This window comes from Macaca fascicularis, chromosome 15 (assembly GCF_037993035.2).
Source record: "Macaca fascicularis isolate 582-1 chromosome 15, T2T-MFA8v1.1".
Classification (NCBI taxonomy): domain Eukaryota; kingdom Metazoa; phylum Chordata; class Mammalia; order Primates; family Cercopithecidae; genus Macaca; species Macaca fascicularis.
The window spans coordinates 119446376-119472896 of NC_088389.1; the positions used below are offsets into that span (position 1 = coordinate 119446376).

Below are 26521 nucleotides of genomic sequence, written 5' to 3' on the forward strand. Positions count from 1 at the left end.
GACAGGAAGGCACTCAATCCTTGCAGGTGTTCAACTGCGTGGACCAGCCAGGGTCCACCAGACAGGGCGCTGCAGGACCGCTGGGTCAGGAGAGGATCTCAGCAGCAAGGAGGCCACCAACCAGCCCTGGACACCAGCAGGCAGCGCCCAGAAGGTGCTTGCTCTCTTGAAAAAAAAAGAAAGGCCACAAGCCATCTCATCAGAGGAGGCAGGATCAGATCCAACATCCAACAAAGTACATCTCTCTTAGCAGTTATTTTAAGTATTAAATTGCATTTAACTAAATTATAGGAAATTACAGATTGGCCAATTTAATTTAATTTTCAGTGCTCAAAGGCTTTACTTCAAAAGGAACTATAAGTTCCTAATCTTTATATAACAAGTCTTCATTTCTCAAGGTTATAAGCAGTAAAATGAAAACATGAAGAGAAAGGACTTTATATCAAAGCACTATGCCAAACAAAAGAAGCTGTGTTTTCTAAAATAAGTGACTTCCATCCTGCTAAGCAGATGCAGATGTACTAATCTTCATTTTTAAAAGGCCCTGGGGGCAGAAAGGAAGGAAGAATTATGGAATATAACTTTTTCACATGGAGTTTGTCTCATGAGTCACATCTTCTGAGCTGGTGCTCTAAGCAGCTTGCTTCATTTTTAGTCATTCCCCTGGATTCCTGAAAATGTAAGATTTTGACAAATAATGATTGAGCACCTACTATGTGCTGGGCCAGGAGCTCCTACAGGCCTTTTCTGAGGGCTGCCTGTCACCTCTGTGGGTCACCAGAGGACGCCTCCCCATGGGTTCATCAAGGAATCTCAGACCCAAGTTTGCAAAGTAATGGGGTTCAATCTCCATTGCTTTTAGACACTTTAGACTTTGTGCTTTTCCAATAATAAACAAAAAATATTAATAGCATTTAACGATGAGAAAATGCTTATGATTGATTCTAAAGGAGGAAAGATGAATCTGACATTTTCTATACAGTTGGAACACTATTATATCAAAAATGCATATAAAAATATACCATCTTAATTAAATCATCAAAGCTGGCATCATCAATATTGGGCCACATCAATATTGGAGGTAATGAGGACATCAAGTACCTCCATGATAATGCACTGGGGAAGGACACAACAATTTCTATTGTCTCCTGCCAGGAATGCATAACCTGACGCTAATCATGAGACAGCAATAGGCAAATTAAAATTGAGGGAAATTCTATAAAATAACTGGCATGCACCCTCAGAAAATGTCAATGTCAAGAAAGACAAAGAAAGGCTAAAGAACTATTCCAGATTCAAGGAAACGAAAGAGATGTGACAACAAAATGCAATGTGTGATTCTAAACAATCCTGGAATGAAGGAATAAAATCATCAATGAAGGACATTATGGAACAATTGATGAAATTTGGATTTAGACTATTAAATTAGATAATTGTGTTCTGGCAGTGTTAAAATTCCTGACTTGATCATTGTGCTGTGAGTATGTAGGAAAATAATATTGTCCTCAGGAAACGTGCACTTAACTAGTTAGGGTTGAAGAGGTATGACATCTCCAACTTATTCTCAAATAGTTCAGAAAAAAATTTGGGCTGGGCACAGTGACTCACGCCTGTAATCCCAGCACTTTGGGAGGCCAAGGTGGGCAGATCAGTTGAGGTCAGGAGTTTGAGACCAGCCTGACCAACATGGTGAAATCCCATCTTTACTAAAAATACAAAAATTAACCAGGCATGGTGGTGGGCACCTGTAATCTCAGCTATTCAGGAGGCTGAGGCAGAAGAATTGCTTAAATCCGGGAGGCGGAGGTTGCAGTGAGCCGAGATTGCACCACTGCACTCTAGCTTGGGCAACAAAGCAAGACTCTGTCTCAAAAAAAAAAAAAAAAAAAAAAAAAAAAGGAAATATGCAGGATTCCTTTGTTGTACTCTTATATCTCTTTTATAAGTTTAAAATCATATAGAAAGTTTGAAAATGCACAGAAAAAATGAAGAAATTACAAGCTATATTTAGTAGAATCGAAGGAGCAAGTGATTGTAAAATAGATCATATTTTATGTTTCACAAGTAAAGAAAAACTATAGTCAATAAGATTATGACACAACACTTTCCTATCACTTAGGCTTTTTCTTTACACTTTTAGAGAACTCTTTTAGACTTGCTAATGGATCAATTTTTATTCTATATCACTCTTTTGTATATATAAAAACAAATAGCTAAGTGAAATAAGTTAAAGTTATCCTCCAACTTCTCCACATGCCAATTTCAACACTTCTGAACCCTTTGATTCAGAATTGTTCACGTTTGTGTTTTTCTATGCAATATCATCCTCTGAGCCACCAAGAATGTAGATGATACAGCAGTTTTTCAAAAGAATATTCATGGTTATTTCCAGTATTTTCTTCCAAGCCACTGAAGTCTATCCTGTAAGCTTTAATGCTTGACCTTTCCAGAAGGGATCAGGGAAAGGACTTTGGCCCACAGTGAGGACTGTCATTCCCTGAAATGATGTTGTACTGATCACTGAGCTAATTCTGTCAACACAAACAGCTCCAAGTGTGCCCATGCTCAAGACCAACAGCAACTATACAACTGCCATGGGCCTGGCAGAAGCAGCTGTGAAGACACCATGAATATAAACTGCATCGATTTCAGAGATATTAACAAGTGAAAAGGGTGCATCTTGGAATTAAAATGTGATATTTAAAAATCTTAACAGTGTTGAGCTTGTGGATGGGAGGTCATTCCAATTTTGTATCAATAAGCACACATTAATTTGTTGGTGTTTCTGTAATCAGAAAAAATGAATGCATTTTGATCCACAAGACATAGTTATTTTCTCTAAATCATGCCTGATTTTTATCTGTGCATTTCCTATGTTTCCCATCGCACAACCTTATCCATTAGCTCAGGTCTAAGGAGCTTTTCTGCTGTAGAATTCATTAATTGACCCAATAAATGTTCATTAAAAGCCCATGAGATATAAGCAAAGGCCAAACTCAGATGGTGCCTTCAAGGGTCTTAAAGTCTGGTTGCAAAGAGAAGGTACCACTTAGAACTGATTCAAGATGCGTATTTTTTTTTTCATATTTCTGAAATCGCTGTGGGCCAGGCAGCAGTCATGAGGTAGTTACCATTTCCTGCACATATGCATCAAAGCTTGCAGAACGGGTATCGTTAGTTTGAAAGAGAATTCCAAAAAAGTTGAGAACATTTTAAGAGTCAGGTTTATTAGGTATAAAAAACCTTTTTTAGATGTTCAGTTATGAGGGTTTTATTGTTGCTGTTGTTAATTTTTTGCAGAGATGGGGTCTCACTATGTTGCCCAGGTTGGTCTCAGACTCCTGGCCTCAAGTGATCCTGCCTCAGCCTCCCAAAGTGCTGGGAGCTACCATGCCCATCCTCAGTTCTATGAATTTTGAAAAACCCATATAGTCACGTAACTATCATCAAATCAAGAGATAGGATAGTTCTTTTATCCCCAAAAGGTTTCTCCATGCTCCTTTTGTAATCAATATCTCTTTTCCCCACTTCCAGATCCTAGTAACCAGTGATCTAATTTCTTTCTCTACAGTTTTACCTTTTCTAGAATGTCATATAAAGGGAATCACATAGTATGAAGCTTTTTGTATCTGGCTTCTTTTACTTAGCATAGTGTTTTTGAGATCCATCCACATTGTTGTACATATTACTTGTTTTTTATTACTTAGAATTACTTCATTTAAGTCTGTTCTTATGCTGATTCTACACTGTATTGATGACTTCAAACTGTGAATTCTCTTTGAACTGATTTTCAAAATTATTTTGGTTATTCTAGATTTAAGAATTAGCTTATCAATTTCTACAAAAAAACCGACTGGTACTTTTATTGGAATTGCGTTAAATCTATAAATCAATTTGGAAAGGTTTTCACTTTTTTTTTTTCTTTTTTGAGATGGAGTCTTGCTTTGTCATCCAGGTTGAAGTGCAGTGGTGCGATCTCAGCTCGCTGCAAGCTCCGCCTCCTGGGTTCATGCCATTCTCCTGCCTCAGCCTCCCGAGTAGCTGGACTACAGGTGCCCACCACCACACCCGGATAATTTTTTTGTATTTTTAGTAGAGACGGGGTTTCACCGTGTTAGCCAGGATGGTCTCGATCTCCTGACCTCGTGATCTTCCCACCTCGGTCTACCAAAGTGCTGGGATTACAGGTGTGAGCCACCGTGCCTGGCCAGGTTTTGACATTTTAACAATACTGAGTCTTTAGTCTATGAACACGGTATATCTGTCCATTTATTTAGATCTTTAATTTTTCTCATCAACGTTCAATAGTACTTAGCATATAACTCTTACACATATTTTGTTAAATGTAACACTAAAATATTTTATGTTTTTATGCTATTGTAAATGGTCGGTTTTCAATTTTATTTTCCAATTGACCTTTGTTAGTCTATAGAAATGCAATTGATATTTGTATTTTGACATTGTATCCTAAAACCCTGCTAAACTCACTTATTAGTTCTAATAGCTTTCATGTAGATTTGTCAGGATTTTCTATGTAGATGCCCATGTTATGTGCAGAAAAAATATGTTTTTACTTTTTGTCTAATTTGAATGGATTTTATTTTTTTCTTGCCTTACTGCATTGACTTGCCTTGTTCTTGATCTTAGAGGGAAAGTATTCAGTTTTCACCATTAACTATGATATTGGCTGTAGATTTTTAGTGGATGCCCTGTTATCAGATTGAGGAACTTTCCTTCTATTCCTAGTGTGTTGACAGTTTTTATGATGAATGTATGTTGAATTTTGTCAAAGGCTTTTCTGTATCTGCTGGGATTTTCATATACATATATATATATATATTTAATTTGCCAATATGGGGAATTACACTGATTTTTTAAAATGTTGACTTGAACTTACAATCCTTGGAGAACCCCAACAGGGTATAATGCATTATTTTCTTTTTGACATACTGCTTGATCCAATTTGTTTATATATTGTTAGCATTTGTGTCTAGGTTCATAAGTTTTCTTTTCTTGTAATGCCTTTGTCTGGTTTGGGTATCAGGATAATACTGCCTCAAAAATAAACTGGAAAGTGTTTCCTCCTATGTCCTGGAAAAGATTGTGGAGAATTGATGTTATTTTTTCCTTAAATGTTTGGTAGCATTCACCAGTGGTACTGGTCCTGGAGTTTTCTCTCTGAAAAATTTTATACAATCATTTAATTTATTTAACAGATATAGGCCTATTCAGATTATCTGTTTTTTCTTTAGCAAACATTGGTAATCGTATCTTTCAAAGAATTTGTTCCTTTCATCTAAGTTGTCAAATTCATTAGCATCAAGTTTTCCCTTATTATTCTCTCAGTGTCTACAGCATCTGTAAGGATGACGGCCTCTCCTTTGTTCCTGATATTGGTCATTTGAATTTCTCTCTTTTTAATCTGTCTAACTAGCAGTTTATCAGTGGCATTGATCTTTTTAAAAACCATCTTTGGTTTTCAATATTTCCTCAATCTTTTTTCAGATTCCAAATTTATTCATTTCCAATGGTCTTCAAATGACCTAAGGGACAATAAAACTTAGGAAAAAAATAGATGGTAATGACTCTGGATCAAAAAATGATTCTGTATATTCAGACTCTGAATTTGAAGAAAATTTTAGCAATACCTTTTTTATATTGCTTATATTTTCCTTTTAAGAGATGTACAAGTGATGGCTGGGCACGGTGGCTCACACCTGTAACCCCAGCACTTTGGGAGGTCCAGGTGGGTGGATCACGAGGTTAGGAGATCGAGACCATCCTGGCTAATATGGTGAAACCCTGTCTCTACTTAAAATTACAAAAAATTAGCCGGGCGTGGTGGCGGGTGCCTGTAGTCCCAGCTACTCGGGAGGCTGAGGCAGGAGAATGGCATGAACCTGAGAGGCAGAGCTTGCAGTGAGCCAAGATTGCACCACTGCACTCCAGCCTGGGCGACAGAGCGAGACTCTGTCTCAAAAAAAAAAAAAAAAAAAAAAAGAAAAAAAGAAAAAAAAGAAAAAAGTAAGTGATGTACAAGTGTTATAATGATATGTCTATGTCTGTAATAACCCCAAATAGCATTTTCAATATATATAGACTGATTCTAAGTGATATGAAAGTGTTGTGTCATATTTTAATTGGCAGTGTTTCTTTTTTTAGTGGTTATAAAATAATGAAGTATTTAACAGCAGATGATACAGTACGTCCTCACTTAATGTCATGTATAGGTTTTTGGAAACTTTGGCTTGAAGCAAAACTATGCACAGCAAAGTCATTTCATTATACCATTGGTGAGAAAAAAATATTGGTTTTGTTATACGCCATTTCACTTAAGGTTGCGGTTTCTAAAAACCCATTGATAATGTTAAGTGAGGACTTCCTGTCTTTAAAAGTAGATGAAAAATGGTCTGTGTCTTTAAAAATTCAATATGATGTGCAATGAAATCAAAGTCTAGATGAATACGGACATAGTGGCCTTGTAGCTCAGGACAAAGGTAAATCCACCTGTGGCTGAATATTTAGCCTGGAAGGTGATGGTAGGGCATGGACTGTGGACCAAGAGAATGGACAGCAGGCATTCAGTGTGGAGGATACACTGAATGGGAGTTGGGAGGAATGCTTGGAAAGGTGTGCTGCAGCCAGGCAAGTGGAACTTAACATTGAATGCTAAGTTAAGAATATTTTCATTGTGTTCGGCAAAGAATAGATAAGCAACAATGTTTAATAGGCAGTCATATGTTTGAGGTACATTAACCTATTGGCAGGAACAAAGGAAACTGAAGGAGAGAGTGACAGGAAAAAGAGAGAAATGACAAAGGAGCTTCTGAGGGAGAATCAACAGGTATTCGTAATAGAACAGGGAGAAAGATGAGATGAAACCAACTCCAAGCTTTTGAGTTTGGGAGACCATGTGGATTGCAGTTACAAGAAGAATTCAGAGATGGGAGCCAAGCCTGACTCCAGTAATAGAAGAGAATCGGGGAAGTTACGAGAAGTAATGTTGCAGAGCCAGGACTCAGGACTCAGCAGCTGCTTGGCTGTCTCCAAAAAGACATGTCCAGCAGGCTAGGCTACTATAACCCAGGCCTGGACCTCGAGAGAAAATTCGGATGTGAAGATAGAGATCTGTGACTTACATACCTGGAAGTGTTGTTGGAAGCAATGAGATTATCAATATGGAGAGGATAAAATAAAAATGAGAATATCAGTATTTGTCAACATGTTTGAGCCCTTGCATTTCCTAGGCAGCATGTTAAATGCTTTTCAGACATTAGCTCAATTAATTCTCAGCCCTATGATGGAGGTGCCGTTGTGATTTCCATTTTAAAGATGGGGGGACTGAAAAACAGAGGACTTAAGTTACATGCACAAGGTCATATTGCTGGAAAGCTGTGGACCCTAGAGGAAAACCCAGACAGTCAGACTCTAAACCTACTACCAGAGGCTGCCCCTGTCAGGAACAAAGGGATCCCTATGGAATGATATGTTTGGGAGATAAGTGAACTCAGAGGAAGAGACAGAAAAGGAGCAGTCAGAGAGGTACACTGTGACACAAATGTGCTTCTGGCATGAGGATTATAAAAATGCTCCATGCCAGATGGTTCTCAAGGAGAGTAGGGGAATGAACACCACGGATGCATTTTATGGATTCTATTTAAACCGTTCTCAGTCACCAAGTCATCTATGTTCTCCATTTTTAAAATTTCTGGATGAGTGGGATCAATTGAAAAAAAATAAATAGAATCGTTTTCAAAGCTGTGGTTTCATAGACGGTAGTTGCAAATGGTTCTAAAGTTAAAAATAGAACTCTAAAACACCGGTTCTCAAACTGGGGTATCTGGATGGGCAGCATGAGCAACCCCTGAAAACTTGCTGGAAATTCACCTTCTCACACCTCTGACCTACTGAATCACAAAACTCTGTGGGGTCGGCTCAACAATCTGTGTTGTAACTAACTTTGCAGGTGATTTTGATGTACGTATGCTCCAGTCTGAGAACCACTATTCTAGAAAATGAAATGATTTAAGTATGTGTAGCAAATCTTTGAGGGCCCTGTCCCAAGTCAAAGTGCCCACAGAACACAGCCCAGCCCCGTGGCCCCTCTGCAACCAACCTGACGGATTCTTAAAGGAATTTGTGCCGCAGTGGAGCCCACATTAGGTGAGGAGTACTTTCCCTCTGCTGTGATGACAGAGACCTTCTGTAGTTTGCTGTCACCACCTCGAGCTAGGTAGCACCTTGGGGGTCTCCCATTTCCTCCTCACACCAAGCCCATCCTTCCTCAGGTTATCTATTCTCTCACCCACCAATCCCACCTTTCCCCACTCCATCCCACCCTTCATTTGCTATTTGAGGTAGTGAGTGCCTTATCTTTTCTATAAATTATTCATATTCAATTTTGAAAGAAGATTTCCATGTTGTTACATATCCTTTTACTATTTGGGGAAATTCAACTAAGAGTTTCTGAAGCACAGAAAGGAGGGGCGTCACCGTGCCTGGGATGAGCACAGTCAGGTGAACGCAGGCAGTGCAGTCTTCACAGAGGCCACACTGCCCCCACAGCTGACCCTTCTTCTTACATGCACTTGCCCGCTGCATCCCAGCCGACTGCAACTGCCTCTCACAGACTCTACCCTTACACTCGTTTTCTTTGTACCCTGCTCAAGACCATCTCACCATGGAGGTCAGCAAATGCATCTTGATGGTCTTGTAATTAGCGTGTAATTTCCGTCCTCCAAATGATGCCCCTCTGTACTTGTGGGGTTTGCCAGTCCTCCTGCCGTTCTGAAGGATGCAAGCCCCCTTACTCAAGCAGCAATATAACTGCTACTCCTGACTTTAGTCTCTGGGTTCAGACTGTTCTAGCTCAAATCTTGACTTTGCCTTTTCCTAGCTATCTGGTCTTAGACAATTTGCATAAACTTTCTGATCCTGTATCCTCATCCCCCAAATACATACAATCTGCCTCCCAAGGTTACTGAGAAAAGACCACACATACCCTCATCGCTATCTGAAATTACTGTGCTGAACTATATAAAATTGCTGATATTTGGATCATTTCATCTATAAAAATGGCATGTTCACCTGGTTCACCTTGATATCCTACTTAGGTATATGTTTGTGTATTTCCCTCTCTCCACAACAGAAGGTAAGCACTTACTTAGTGTTTTATCTTCAATATCTAAACAGTGACTAGACACGGTAAGTGCTTGCTGTTGAATGTATGAATGACACTTTAGTGCAGTGTCTGGAGCAGGGTAAGTATTCCATTCTAGTGTCATCCTCATCCTCATCATTAGAATTAGTAAAGCGGGACACAGAATGAAATATAGATAATATGAGCTCAAGTGAAAATTAATGCCACATCACCACATATTTTCAATAACTTCAGCTTGTTGCATCAAACCAATCTTTCTCTTCAGTTAGAGAAAACACCCCGGATTGAATTGGTTGATATTAATAATAGCAATACCAATCAGCAATTGAAATTATTATACACAGAATTTTATCAGGAGTGAGTAGCAAAAGGAGATTCATGGTAATAACCCCGTGCAGATTTATTGAACATCTACTATGCGCCAGGTGCGGCCCCAGCACTTTCAGGTCTCATTTCTATGTCTCTCAACAAGCCTTGAAGCGCGGGTGTCATCCCTATTCTCTGGATGAGGACCCCAGCCCTAGAGAGGTCAATCTCATTGGTGGAATGAGTGTCTCTGCCGAGTGTCAGTGTGGGCTAGTACCCAGGAACCCTTTCCTCACCCCCTAGAGTAGGAAGCTTACCCTACATCAACAGGCTCTGCTCCAAGTGGTCAGGAGTTTGCTGTCCAAAGACTGGACCAGGCAGCTGTTCAGAGGCGCCTCAACCAAAAAATCTGATTTAGAGAGTCAGACATGGGAGCCGAATGCTCTGACACTGCATGGCTCCAGCCAGTGCTGTCGCCTGGCAGGCCGTGACACTCTGAGCTGCATGGACAGTCCCGTAAATGCTGCCATGCTCCCGGGAGTGCCTGCACCTGGTCTCTGCCACTCCAGTGGTGGCTTCTCCAGCTTTCTCAGCCCACACAGGGCAGCCTACAGGAGCAGGGGACTGTCCTTCAATAGTGAGTGGAGGCAGTGGGTGAGCAGACATCCCAGCTTCCCCAGTTCCTACACACTTCCCCAAAGGGCCCAGCGCCCACAGCAGGACCCTGCTCCAAATGGTCCTGGGGGCAGTTCTCCCCTCCCACTGGCTGTGCCCACCCCTGCCACTGCTCCCTAGGTATCCTCCCAAATAGGCTCCTCGCACCAAGTCTCAGGGGCTGCTGGGGGAATGCAACAGAAGATACCTTTGGTCTAACCAAGAAAACGGCTTGTGGGGCCCTTCCCTGCACCACAGCTGGATCAGACATTTCCACAGTGATGTCTGTTTAACGTCACAAATGAAAATAAACCTACTAGATGCATTATGTTTGAAGGACTGAACATGAAAATAGAGCAGAATGAGGCCTGGAGGAAGCAGAGCTCCAATCCTTGTGTTTCAGGGCTCTGCTGGTGTTCTAACAGCAGGGAGCCTCGAGCCTAATGGATGCAGACTGTCTCCATGGTCCTTCGCTGAGCCTGACTCGGGTTCCTACTCTTTGGCAAGCATTAGAACTGCTGCACAGAGTTGGACCGGCTAAGGGACTGTCAGGAGTGACCACCTACAGTCCAGTCACCCTGATGGGCTGGCTGGAGAACTCGGCCCAAGTCATACATCTGCCATATTGTTGGGGGAGAAATTCACTCTGGCTTAAATGTTCCCTCCCTCCTCTGGGAAATCTCCCAGACTGGCAGGGACCCTCTTCCATGTTTCTGGGGTAGTATCCCATGCCTGTGGTGAGTTTGTGGCCCCTTGCCCTGTGACTCTGGGCTTCTTTCCTGGGTTGTGGTCCCTGAGGATTCATAATCCCTGCGCCCCTATGTCTAATGCATTTTTGCACACAAACACCCATGAAGGCGACACAAGGGTATGATATTATTCTAGCTGGTGTTAAAATCAGAGTAACAGTGCAGAAGTGAAGTGGAGGCATCCAGCCTGCTTTATTCCAAAGGCAGGATGCACATGCACACAGGCAAGCTGGTGTTTTCAAAAAGGACTCTAAACCAAGACAGCACCAACCTCTTCCTGCCGGGCTTCACCCCTCTGCAGGTGCAGGCTGAGAGAGGCTTGACCATGAAACATGCTTAGAATAAGCACATTTAGTAAGAGCCTGTAAGGCTAAAATCCAAAAGCTAGCCATTCTGCACCACCCAAATGCACAGGGATCAGGGTTGGGGGTGGGGTGGGGTGGTGGGTAATTCACATGACTGCTCTCTGTTCTAATTCCTAGATTCAACCAGCCTCAGAGAATCTACAAAAATAGATTCACTCCTTTCCCTTTCCCTGGCACGTTTAACTTAAATCAACATTAAAGGTGTTTATTTTGCAGTGAACAAAGAATTCTGAAATATCATAATCAAGTACATGTACCACATAAATATTTCAGTCAATGATGAGCCGAATAGATCAAGGTGGTCCCATAAGATTATAATAGTGTATTTTTACTTTACCTTTTCTATGCTTAGATATGACAGATACACAAATACTTACCATTGTGTTCCAACTGCCTACAGAATTCGGCACAGTCACATGCAGTGCAGGTTTGTAGTCGAGGAGCAACAGGCTGTGCCCAGAGCCCAGGTGTGCAGTAGGTTAGAGCATCTAGCCTAAGTGCACTCTATGATGTTCGCACAATGACAACATTGTCTAATGACGCATCTCTCAGAACCTATCCCTGGCCAGACACGGTGGCTCATGCCTGTAATCCCAGCACTTTGGGAGGCTGAGGCGAATGGATCACTTGAGCTCAGGAGGCCCAGCCTGGCCAACCCCACTCTACCAAAAAAAAAAAAAAAAAAATACAAAAATTAACTGGACATGGTGGCATGCACCTGTGGTCCCAGCTATTCAGGAGGCTGACGTGGGAGGATCACTTGAGCCTGGGAGGCAGAAGTTGCAGTGAGCCAAGATTGCACCATTGCATTCAAGGCTGGACGACAGGAGTGAAACACTGTCTCAAAAAATATATATACATATACATACATACACACACACACACACACACACACACCCCATCCCTGATGCATAACTGAAGTCTAATTAAAGATTAATGGAAATCTAATCTATGGGTAAGATTTCTTATCAGATCCAAGGAAGCCCATGAGTTAAAGTCCACTTTGTTTTCTATACCATGTGCCAGTTGTAAAAATACCTTAGCATGGTTTATATAATGGATTTCCAAATATGCGACCCTCAGAGTTACATCCTAGTGTTTGCAAAAATGAGAAAGTCACCCTAACACTAACAGACTGCCCTTCCTTAGCACAGAACAGCTACAGCCAATTCATGCCCACTTAGTAGAGTTCATGGTACCCACTCTCAAAGAAGAAATTATTACCACAAAATCTGAACAAAAAAATATTCAGATCCCACTGCCCTGCATATGGGAATACACATCATTCAACTGGGCAGGTGTAATGGAACCTTCAAAGCATTCCTCAACTTCTGACATTCTCTGTGGTTCCAAGGACGCCTGACCTTACCTGCCCTTCTTCCTCAATGTCCATCTTCCACTCCACACAGCTTCTCTCAGCCTAGGCCAGGTCCTGGGGATAGGAAATTCTCTACAAACAACACAAATATCTTGTTAGTAAATGCAGTCTGTCTTAATACTACACAATATGCATTGTTTCCATCCCCAAATGAACTTGTGATTAAATGTCCATGCAACACAGAAATGTCTGAAGAGAGAGGTAGAGGGGTCGCAGAGGATGCATGGGTGAAGGAGGTCCCTCCCTCGGGTTATGATAGCCAGCATGCAGTCTGGTTGGCCCCTCCCTTTCAGGAAGTTCAACGAGGATGCATACCCAGGCTCATGCACACAGAATACATACATAGAGTTGGGATGGAATGCACATGGATAAGGATGCTCAGAGACATGATGGAATGGAAGGATTGTGTGGAGAAAGTTTTTACCTTGGGCTTCTGTTTTCTGAGAGTATTTATAGAATGTTGGAAGCCAGAAGTGACTTGAGAGCTGAGTTTTGCCAAGCCTTCCAAGCGAACTCTTAGAAGAGAAGACAGGGTGGACAGAGTTGCAAAGCTGTGCTGAGGTCTTGTCTGGCCTGCTGTCCTTCAAGGTGAAGATGAAACCCACTGTGCAGAGGGCTGGCAAGCAGACCACCACCACGCATGCCAGGTTATGATTCTCACCAACATCTTCAGGTATCTCCAGGCTCCTGCTCCCTTCTTCATCTCCCAGGGCTTGTTTGCCCTTTTGTTCAGACTCAAAGCTCTACTGAATGCTTAACACTTTCATACCAAGATCACATGGTTACTCAGCCAACTTCTAAGCAAAGTCTCTCCCATGAAACATCCAACAGAAAAATATGTAATTTCATAGCATTCAGTCCACTCATGTACTGATGGCTGATCCGCATGTTCCTTCATTTATACCTATGCCTCATTGTTTTTTTAAGATAAGCAGGCAACACTCTGAACTGCAATACACACACACTGACATCAGTGATAAATGTCTCCTCAGAACCCAGCCAGTACACTGAAAAAGAACCAAAAGGAAATACCTTTCCAAAAGAAAGACATTTTCCTTTCACAAGTTTAATTTGGCTTTCAAACTAAGAAGATTTTATGCATATTCCTGGGGAGTTTTCAAAACACCTCAATTCTGAAGTAGAGTCCTCACATTTTTGTATACAAAGTAAAATATTGGGAGTGAAGTTCAGCTGCAGGGACAAAATTTTAAATTAAACAGATAAATAGGGACTAATTATCTGCTTATAAAATATTTTTTAATAAAAGTTGTGACTGGAGTGCCTTTGGAAACCAGTTTTCCTGGTGCCTGTATAATATAACCTAATTAGGACATTAGATTTCCCTATAAACTATAAACTTCCAAGAATTTCTTTAGTATATAAAGTAAACCATGGCAGTGGAGTTTAATCACAGGTACGTTTAACACTTACTTACTATGGAGACCTTAAAAGCTCCACAGTGTGCTACATTTACAAGACATTGCTGTGTATTCTTCAACTGGATGCAAAGGGTTTCATTCTGAAGTTGATTTGTCAAATTGTTTCCTTTGAGTGACCTCTAGCTATTAGCTAAAGTAAGAAACATGTCACCTGCTAAAAATGATGAAAGAGACAGAAAGCATCATGGAGACAAGCAAATGTAGCTTTCAAGAAGTCTAATAAAACCCAAGACAATTCTGGCACAACTAGAATTCAACACCAAGTTTCTTAAGTACAAGAATCATGCTTCATTTGCCCCATTATGCTGCTTCACCTTCCCAAAAATCTAAATGGAATGGGATTGAAGAAAGACATCAAAACCTCCAAACCCAACAATGTCTGTTCCAACTGCTTTTTTCTACAATGTTATTATTACTTCTGCCCATTTGGGTTGTACCCCAGAGAGTCCCAGGAGTTGTATCCTCATCAACGAGCAAACTGAATTATTCACTTGTTCCCCTACCCCACGACTACCTCAAGGAGCAGGGCTTGTTCTGTGCCCCTCAAATGCCCCTCAATCATTTATGAATACACCTATCTCCAACACTAAGAGGCCTAGCAAAGCAGGACAGCCACATTGTCCAGTGTGTTGTGTGTGCACAATCAGTAGTAGATGCTTAATAATTACATTAGGAGAACTAAAATGGCATGAAATCACCTCAGAAATCCTAGCATCTAGAAAGGGAACCCGGTAGAAATGGTTGACAGTTCTCTCCCAATTAACTGTCATTCCTTTAAAAACAACCACCACACAGGAGAACATGACCAATTTCACACAGTTCCCATATTCCTCCAGTCACTGGCACAGTGCTCTGCCCACCATGATGCCACTGGCATGCCTTTTCATGGGTAAGATGAATAAATGACTAAGAAAACACTCAGGCTTCTCTTTTAACCACAGTGCTCTCTATTCAAAATACCACTCCATTGTCTTTGAAATTTTCATAAACTATTTTCTACAAATATGTGGAAGTGGCTTTCTTCCTTCATGTAGATTACTGATGTTGGTACATGCATAACCTGTGTGTCTCAAGGCACTTAGGAAAGAGAGAAAAAAAAACAACATTAACTCTTTGACCATGAATTTCTTCAGTGAGGAGAAAGAGGTATTATTATGGTACAACAGAATTGAGGTGTGTATGTTTCTCAGCAGCTAATGACTACAACCAGTTGCTTTCTGAAGCTCAATCTTTAGACTCGGCTTGCTAATCCAAACGTATACAATAGAATGATTTGAATAAAGTAAATATGAGGCATTTTTCTGAGGTCACTATTTAAATTAAGCTACTGCATAAGTTCCAAAGCAACCTAAGTTCCTTGACCACAGAAATGTAGCAGTTTCACAGACTCTGTCCTAGCTTTCCAGTTCTCCTCTTCAAGCTGGCTTGAAACTGGCATTTTTCTAAAGGTGTAAGCTCTACTAGAAGCTATACTAGAGTATAAAATTTTATTTTTAAAAATGCTTAAATATTGCCCCCCAAGAAGCTTTCATTCTACTTGGTGGTGGAGAATATATAAAACCTGTTCAAAGTCACAGACACCTTAAAGAATTGGTCTGCTTACTGAATGACCTACTCCCATGGCTGTTTCTGCTTCCAATTCTATGCATCTTACTCTCTGTGTATACTGTTGGAAAGTCTTTCTTGACATCTTGATTTTCTTATTTAAAAAGTACATGGTTCAGTACATTTTAAAATACCAATCTTGTGTTACAGTTTCACACATTAAAGAAACAAACATAAATACTCAGCTGCTCCATATGTCTGCAGCTAAATTATAAAAAGAGCGTGCAAGGGCAGAGTGTCCTTCAAGGTACTGTGGTTGAGAGATATACATCACAAACATGGACGAACAAGCCCATGTCTTGAGATGAGAACAGTCCTGACTCACTGTCACCAGTAACCAACCCTCCAAGGGCTGGTCTTTTCCTCTAAAAATGTTTCAGCTGTTAACCTCTGAAATCCTTCCTTCTGAAGTAAAATCACAGGAGTCCATTTTCAAGAGAGCTTACCTGGTAATTTGTGTTCTTGTACTGAAGTCAAGAGACCTCATTGAGCGCAGAACTTCAATGCACCCCAAGTACTGCAAGGGGAAAAAATGTAAATCGTGAGCCCTGAGAGCTGAGATAAAGAGACAACTCCTAACTACACAAGGGCATTTTGGGGAGCCATATATATTTCTTAAATCACATTTTAACTTTAAACTCTAGGGTGAGGCTTTGTTTTTGTTTCTATAAAAGCAATAACTCACAGCCACAAGAAAATATCGTGAGTGGTTAGATTGGCACTACACTGGATTTTTCTAAAATTAGTATTAGTATTTTCATCTTATTTGGATGTACACTTTTTAAAGCTTTTATGGAAGTATCACTTACATGCTGTGAAATCCAAGGATCTTAAATGTTTAATTCAATGATTGTTTAAACATACATTTGCCATGAAACTACCACCCAGACCTCAACATTGCATTTCTAGTCTTTTATGAGGCTTCTACAGGTTTACAATTTTTAGAGAAAGAATGAAAACATGATATGACCAACATTTTCATCAACATTAAATGTCATTATCTAATAAACATATTTTGGGTTCTATGAACTATAGATTACCCTCAAAGGTGATTTACTTTGGTTTATCAGAAGGCCCTCTTCTACATGATCATAAATATTTAGAAGCTCAGATTTATACATCTAAATGTATAGCTAAATTTTGATCAGTTTCACACATGAAAATGTACATGTGTAAGTATATGGACATAACTAAAGTTATGGATAAAGAACTAGATCCAATATTTATGTTCCAAAGCCCTTGGGGAGTTTGAAGATACAGATGTTTTAGATAAATGCCTTAGATTTAGCAGGAGGAGATTTCATGGTATGGTACAGAAAAAACTGCATTTGAATTATTTAGAAAATGTGAATTGGAGGCTGGCTTTGTCATATCTTCTTATAAAATTTAAAAAAATATCTGAGCCTGTCTGCACACCCATAAATGTGATTATTACTCCCACCATTGCACCAGTACCAATATCACTAGTCACTAAGATATGTGAAGACCACAACAAACTTTGCAGACTCAGGGGATTACCATACCTAACACCATTAGAGTTATATGACTACCACAACAAACATTATCATGGAATTACTTGAATACCTCAACCACCGTGGCTGCGTTAAGAGAATACCACTACCAAGGCAGATATTTGAATAGCACCACCACCATCACAGTTATGTGAATTCCATGACCAATGTCATAGAGAAATATGAATTAGGCTACCATCAACATTGCAGAGTTATGTGATTACAACAACCAACATCACGAGTTCATGTGAATAACAGGACCAATGTCACAGAGTTATGTGAATACTACCAGCATCAAAGCCACAGAATTATCCAAATACCAGAGCCACCATTGCAGAGTTATGTGAAAACCATGACCTATGTCACAAAGTTATATGAATACCACAACTGACAACAGAGTTATCTGAATACCATGAACATCAATATCATAGAATTATGGGAATACCACCACCACCATGCTGCTCCAGAATTATGAGAATTATGAAAATACCACAAAAAAAACCCAACGTGGCAGAGTTACACGAATACCACCACTATCATTGTGGAATTATGTAAATATGCCAATGCCATAGAGTTATTTGAGAACTATGAACAATTCAGAGTTATGTTAACACTATCATCACCATTACAGAGTTGTGTAAATACCTGCCCCACCACGGATGTATACAGTCAGCCCTACATGTGTGCAGGTCCCACATTCACAGATTCAACAAACTGTGGATTGAAAATAGAAAGAAAAACAATAAAAGCAATGCAAATAAACAATATAGTAACAACTATTTACATAGCATTTATATTAGGTATCATAAATAATCTAGAGAGGATTCAAAGTATAAAGGAGGCTATGCACAGGCTACATGTAAATACTATAACATATTATATAAGGGATCTGAGCATCTATGGATTTTGGTATCCTACAGGGTCCTGAAACCACTCCATGGATGCTAGGGGATGAGAATATTTATATAAATAACATGACTAGAGTCACAGAATTATGCAAACACTCCATCCATTATCACAGAGTTAAGTGAAAACTATGACCAATGTTGCAGAGTTATATAAATACCACCACCATTGTTGCAGTTATGATTTGCAACCTCATCCAACATTACATGTTTATAAGAATACCACCAGCAGTAACACCGCAGTTACGTGCATATAATCCCCACCACTATCATAAAATTAGGTGAATACCACTACCACTGATGTTGCAGCATGATGTGAATGCCACATTCAACATGACAGAGCTATGCGAATAGGCAACCAATGATACAGTTATGGGAATATCACCCACACTACCATCACAGGATTATGGGAATAGCACAACCAAGTTGCAGGGCTATTTGAATACCATGACTAACATCACAGTTATATGAATATCATGACCACCAGAGTAGAGTACCACCTGCATCAACTTCACATAATATATGAATAACATGACTGACATCTCAGAGTTAGATGAGTATTGCCTCCTCTGTCATTGCAGAGTCATGTCAATGTCACCACTAATAACTTCACAGATTTATTAGAATGACACAGCCAATTTTGCAGAGTTATCCATATACGACCATGACCGATACCACAGAATACTGTGAATACCACCATGACCAACACCACAGAGCTACATGAATACCACCAATGAAAATGATGCAAAATTATGTGAATCCCATAACCTGCAATGGAGTTATATTGACACCATGTTCACTGTCAGAGATATTATAAATACCACAACCGCCAATGCTGCAAAATTGCATGACTATCATGGCAAATGTCGTGGGTTCATGTGAATACCACTGCCACCAATAGAGAATTATGTATATACCATCATCAGCAATGTCACAGTGACATGTGAATATCACCAGCAGCACCAATGCATAATTATGTTAACACCATGATCATCTCAGAGTTGCATGCACATCATTGTGAACTGCACAATGCACGTCAACCCTACGACTACCAACATTGCAGAGTCACGCAAATACCAGGACCACTTTCAAAAGATTGTGTGAACACCATGAGTAATGTCATTGAGTTATATGACCACCAGCAACAACACTGTAGTGTCACATGAACAGCAATGACAATGTCACAGATTTACCTGAATACAACCGCCACTCTTGCACTTAGAGTAACACAACCACCACCATCATCACAGAACCATGTGAAGACAATGATCAGTATCACAGTTATGTGAACAGCACCATAAATATTGCAGAAATATGTAAATACTACCAACACCAACGTCACAGTGTTAGGCAAGTACCACAATTAATTTCACAATTATGTGACTATCAGCAGCAGAACCATAGCACAGTTATGTGTGTACCACCATCAATGTTGCAAAATTACATGATACCGTGGTGAAGGTTGCAATATGGGACTATTAGGACAAATTTCACAGTTATGTGAATCCCACCATCAACTCCAATATTGCAGTCATGTAAATACCACAACCATGAGTGCAGAATTACATAAACATCACCAACAACAATGTCACCATGTTATGAGACTAACACTACCACAGTGTTGCACAATCATGTCAATGCCACAGCAAATGTTGCAGAGTTATGTGAACACCATGACAAACTTTGCAGTCTGTGACCACCATCATGGTGTTATGTGAATACAACCAACATCACAGAGTGACGTGGATACACCTCCACCACTATCACAGAGTTACGTGAATACAACCACCACCACCACCACCACCACAGAGTTTATGGATACTGTGGCTATTGCCACAGAGTTGTGTGGATACCACAACCAAAGCTGCAGAAATATGTGAATACCACCAACACCAACACCACAACATCAACAGACATAAAAACCACAACTGGCATCACAGTTATGTGAATACCATAAAAAATGATGCAAAACCGTCAATATCAACACTCAGAGTTATATGAATACCATGACCTCCCATGTCACAGTTATGTTAGCACCATAAACAATGATGCAAAACTATGTCAATACCAACACTCAGAGTTATATGAATACTATGACTTCCATGTCACAGTTATGTGAATACCGTGAACAGTTTCACTGAATTATGTAAATACCACCACAAACATCACAGAATTATGTGAATACCTCCATCAACGTCACAAAGTGAAATGAATACCATCAACAACATGGCAGAATTATGTGGATACCATGACAATACTGCAGTTATATAAGTGCCACCGACACCGTAACAGAGAGATGTTTGTACCACATCCACCAGCACAGAATCATGGGAATGCCACTGTCACCACTAATCACATCAATAACAATAAGCATTGCAGAGTTATGTAAATACGACCATAATCAGCATCACAGATTTTTGAGATAATGCCCTGCTCCTCTGTCATAAGGTCATGTTAGGATCACAACTGAGGTTGCAGATTTATGTAAATATCACAATGTAGATATTGAAAAGTGATGTGGTTACCACCCACTAACACATAGTCAGAGAATTATGTAAAGACCACCACTTCTTTTACAGAGTTATGTATAGCCTGGGCCTAATTTCTTGGAGTTATATTACCACCAGCACCACCTTTGCAGTGAATGTGAATACTAGCACCAATGTCACAGACCTGAATTGCCCTCTCAAGGGTGTGCAGCAATTTGTCCTCTCAGCACCCGTGCATAAGCAAGCACAGTGGTCTCTGTCCTTCCCAAGACTGCAGTGTCAATCTTTTGAATCTTTGCCAAGGATAAGCAAAAGTAACTCATTCTGTTTTAGTTTGCATTTCCCTCAAATCTAATAAGGTGATTTTTCTCACATGCTTGTTAGCCATTTGCATTTCTTTTTCTGTTATTTGATTGTTCATATCTTTCTGCCCAGTTTTCAATTCAGTTATTTATGTTTTTCTTTTAGATTAATTGATGTTAACTTCTTATTCAATCATTTTTCTTTTGGTGGCATCTACATTTTATCTGACAAAAATTACTGCTTTCAGTTGTTAGAGGTATTTCGGGAAAAAAGAAAATTATGACTGTAGGTAATTACTATAATCATAGATGTTGGTTGTTTTCTAGATGGCTTCTGAGAGTCTTGTTTTGCTTAAGAAGGTCTTCCTGACCTTAAGTTCTTACTAATATTCTTTTCACCTTTATTTTAATAATATTTATCATTTATGCATTCGTTTGTTTATTTAATGTTTTTCATTTAGCTTTTCAATTCATTTGAAATGCATTGGTCTACATAGGATACGGGAAGAGTTACGATATTTAGCTGCCACATGGACTGTCACTCATGTTCATACCACTTATATAATAAGTCATCCATTTCTTCCTGAACTAAGGTACCAACTTGGCAGTATATTAAATTCCTATTTCTGTGTAGATGTTTACCTGAATTCTATTCTGTTTGTCAACTGCTGTCCCCTGTATGTATTTTTTCTTAAGAGATTTAAAATCATTTTGTGAAGTTTCCTTACTCCTCAAAAATGATTTAGATTCTTACTGAAATGTCATATTATAGCCTATACTTTTCTTCTACAGTGTATTCCAAAGCACTTTTTTTTTCAAGCATTGGTCACCACTGGGAGTGAGAGTTTAATTTTTTTCCATTCCATCTCTACCTACTTTTTTTTTTTTTTTTTTTGCTAACAGAGACAAAAATCTATTGACTTAGGGTAAAAAGAGAAAACTCAAGCAGTGGGCTCCCAAGATGTACAAAACTGGATTATGAAAGCTGAACAATGGAGCCCAGAAAATCTCCTAGTGCCAAAACGACTGAAACACAAATGGAAATGTAAAGTGTTAGAGTTTAGATCCATCTGCCTCATAGGAATTCCAGAAAAAGAAAATTTTAAAAAGAAGAAAAGAAATATTAAAATATCAGAAAACAGAATGTTTAGAGACAGGGGTGGTCACATTTTCATGGTTCCCAGGAGAAATGTGAAGAAAGATGCACTCATAGAACACAGTAGCCTCATTTCAGGACACACAGATAAAGAGAGAAACATTCTAAAAGTTTTCCAGGAGTAGGAAAAAAAAAAAGACAGGTTACTTAAAAAGGTAGGAGGTGTGGAATAATGTTAGTGTTCTATTTCAGCACCAAATACATGAAGACAAATAACATAATCAAAAGTCTGAAGAATAGAAATATTGAGCCAAGAATCTTATATGCACCCAAACTAGCATCCCAGTAGGAGGGCAAGGCGAGGACTCAGAAAGTTAACCACCCACAGACACTCTGAAGGAATTATTCCAGAAAAACAATGAATACAAAGAAGAGGAGGATGTGGGCTGCAAGAAACAATGACGATAAAAGAATCAGTAAAAGTTGCAGATACACCTTATGCCTTAATAATTATTGATGCGTAACTTTAAATATGTATTTTTTACAATGATCAGAAACTAGTATCTCAGGAGATCTAAATATGGTAGGTGAGGGAATGACGGCAAGGATAGGTAGGAGAAGAAAAGGTAAAGCATGCCAAGGGCTGTTCAGTTTTGCAGAGGCAGATCCAGAACTGATTAGTTCTAGGTAGCAGTAAAAAATTATGTTTATATATGTGTGTAAAAATTTATATACCACTGTAAAAATAAGAATAGAATAAGAGATCTTCAAACTACTACAAAAGAAAAAATAGCCCAGCCAGTAAAAAGAAGGGATACAAATAGAATATGCACAGATGAAAGGCAAAGATAAAATATAAACGTCAGCAATAGTTCCCAATACCTCAGTAATCACAATAACCATAAATGCATCAAACCTGTCAATTAAAAGTCAAAGCCCTTATTTAACGTATGGGTTAAATAAAGTGATGAAAAAAAGACAAAGGCAATACTAAATACATAAAACATTCTATATCAGACAAATGCTAGCAAAAGAAAACGGGTTTAATGTGGGGAAATACCTTGTTTACAATAGCAAGAAAGAAAAAACATAAAATGAATTTAATGAGAAATGTACAAAATCAAATAGAAGAAAACTTTAATGAAAGATGAATAAATAAAAGAAAACATGCTTATGTGGAAAGACATGCCATGCTTCCTGGATTGGAAGATTCAATTGGAAACATGCCAATTCTTCCCCAGATTAATCTACAATTTAACTATGATAACAATTAAGTTCCAACAGCATTTTTCCCCCAGAACTTGGGAAAATAATTCTAAAGTATATGTAATGAAAGATGATCCTTAAGAACACAAAGAAATTTCTGAAGAAGATAAAAAGGAACTTGTGAAAATAATGTGGGAACAGGTAAGTCATATAAGGAATTAGAAGACAGTCTAGGAGAAAGAGCACACAGGTCCATGGGAACCATTGAAAAAAAGATGAGCCATAAGGCGATGCTGTGATTAGCTAGTACATTAAGAAGAGAATCCATGGAGCAGCCCAGCCTAGCCCAGCGCCACTGTGCAAGGTTGTGTAAGGCGTGTGTTACTGTGGTGCAGAATGGGACATTCTCCCCGCATGTCCAGCATACCCCATACACAAATATAAAGGCTAAAATGGTTAAAGAGCCAAACCTAAGAAACAAGATATAAAAGCGTTATAAGAAACTAGAGAATAATATTTTTATAACAAGACCCAAAACTCAAAGGCCATAAGTGAACTCATGAAAATCAATAGTTTTTGTAAAACAAAACAAATGACATAGGTAGCATGAAAAGGCAAGTAAAAGATTGAGAAAAATGCAATAAATTGAACAAAAACTTTAATATCCAGGGTACTCAAAGAGTTTCTGTGAGTCATTAAGTCAGTCCATCAACTCCATAGAAAAAAATAGGCAAAGGGTACAAAAAGGAAATTCACAGAAGAAAGGCAATTGGCCAATATACATCTGTAAAGACTAGTAATCTGAGAAATTAAAATTAACACTGAAAAAGATACAATTTTTCACCCAGCAGAATGGTCAAATTTGGTGAGAACACAGGAAAATGTGCCTTCTCACATATTCTTCGAGCAAATGTACTTTGATGAGGCCTTCTTGGAAGACTATTTGGAAGTATCTATGGATATACAAGAGATGCACTTGCCCTTTGACCCACTAACTTTATTTGTAGAACTCTATTCATGTGTACATGCATAAAACTGTAAAGATATTTGTTACTTTCTTTCCTATACAGAGTGAGATTTTAGAATCTGGGCCACAATTCCGAGAGACACAATCTGGAATGCCATAACCCCAAATGCTGAAATCCCAGAAAGATAAAAATCCCAAAGATACAATTTTGGAAAAAAATTAATTATTTAAAATAAAATAAACATAACATTTATTAAAAACTAAAAATTATTTAAAATAAATTTATTTACATTTTAAAAGAGGATTTAGTTGAGAAACATAAAAACACCACTGAACACTTCATAGGCCACTAGGCCTATTGCCTATAAACTAGGCAATAATAACATACATATTTTTTGCAAGCATAAACACTTAGGTATGCTAACAGTTACATGGGTGTAAGTTATGGGCCTACAAATCATATTCATATTCTTAAAGCTTATATAACTGCTGTCATCTGAACTATTGTGATGGACAATCTAAGACTTTTAATGAGATCAATCAAAAACTGTGATGGGTCACTACCACATATGCAGTCACCCAAAGAACCGAGATCAAGAAATTCTTTCACCAGTGCAAATGCACAAAAAGAAGGAAGTTTCAATTTTTTTTTTTTTTTTCTTGAGATGGAGTTTCACTCTTGTTGCCCTGGCTGGAATGCAATGGTGCGATCTCAGCTCACCACAACCTCCGCCTCCTGGGTTCAAGCGATTCTCCTGCCTAAGGCTCCCCAGTAGCTGGGATTACAGGTAATGCGCCACCATGCCCAGCTAATTTTGTATTTTTAGTAGAGATGGGGTTTCTCCATGTTGGTCAGGCTGGTCTCGAACTCCCAACCTCAGGGGATCTGCCCACCTTGGCCTCCCAAAGTGCTGGGATTACAAATGTAAGCCACTGCGCCGCCTGGAAGTTTCAATGTTTTTAAGCACACACACAATGCTTACACACAAAGTCAATGTTGTGATACTGCACTTGTGTAGAGTCAAATTTGCATGAAAATGCATAAAACGAATTCAAACTCTCTAAAAGTCTTTACACAATTTATACTTCCAGTATTGGATATGATGCAAAGATGAAATGCATAGCATGGTGAATTATAAACAAAAAATGCTAACAATTTAAAGTAGTGGGGGAAAAGATTTTAAATACTTTATAAACCTAAAAAGAAAATTTGATATGAAGAAGTATATTATAAGGATAAATTATAGCAATTGCACAGAGTTAGTCCATAAGAGCTGGCCAACTTTCACTATCATTAACTATATTTGGAAGTCTTGCATCATGATAAACTACTGCTTTTTTCTTTTAGGTCATGGCTCTCCTTGGAGAATAAATTCACATTCATTTTCTCCATGGTGATGCTCTTGAAATTCTTCCATAATTCTATATACTCCAACACAAGAATTCCCTATTAAATTTTTTCATCTTCTGAGCCATGCTTCTATGTTGTTTTGGACACCTGGAAATCCATTTCACATGCACTCATATACAGACCACACATTTGGTGAAAATAATACCAGTGATAGAACAGCCACACCATTGCATAAAAGTCCTCTTGTCCTATCATGCACATAATTACTTCTGAAGCAGTCAGTAACTTTGCAACCCTCTTCAGGCAAATGAAGCTTTAATTCACTAAAAGCTCCTGGAATGTCACTAGTTGGCAGGAATGCCAATGCAGAAAAATGATGCATTTTTAAAATTTTCATCATTGCCATATCATGTGGCCAATCCACTCATCTGAATTGTCTACCAAATGCATTGGGCTGAATTGAAAAGAACAACCTTTATTAGTAATAACTTGAAATTCACTTTTAGAAGGCTTGACAACACCTATTTCCAAATCTACCATTATGGCTTAGGGATTTAATTAAATGTTGGGGATTTTAGACCAAATGCAACAATTTTTAAAACGATGCACACTTAGATTCTCCAAAAGACACCAGTACTTCCTCCACATTCTATTAGTTAAAGCAAGTCACGAGGTTAGCCAGATTCATGGGGAGGGGGGCCACCTAAGGGTATGAACCTGAGAAGACTTGGCTCACTGAGTCAACCTTTGGAGACAAGTGGGCAGAGAGGAGACTTGGAGGGAGCAGGTGCTGCTAGGGTGGGGAGTCAGGCAGGGGAGTAGGAATTGTGGGAAGGAGGACTTTTACCTCTAAATCTTCTGTTACCAAGGGATGGGCTTGCTTCCCGATCAGCATAGAAACCAATACTATGGCACCAGCTTTTGTGAAAAGAAAGGCTTTATGGCAAGTCAACTGGCAAGGAGACAGGAGGCAAGGCTCAAATCTGACTCTCCAAACTGGGAGTGGTTATGCTTTTATGGCATTGCTAACTAGTCCCA

The 26521-nt window shown here is 39.2% G+C and overlaps 1 protein-coding gene across 8 annotated transcripts in view; it reads right to left on the bottom strand.

Annotated features, from left to right (window-relative positions):
• The window catches only part of SHC3 (SHC adaptor protein 3), a 309673-nt gene that overhangs the window by 90586 nt on the left and 192566 nt on the right, over positions 1 to 26521 (bottom strand). For all 8 annotated transcript variants that reach the window (XM_074017818.1, XM_074017817.1, XM_074017813.1 and 5 more), the window contains one exon: positions 16103 to 16173. In XM_074017818.1, the coding sequence (XP_073873919.1) occupies positions 16103 to 16173 (71 nt within the window). The remainder of the gene's footprint in view (positions 1 to 16102; positions 16174 to 26521) is intronic.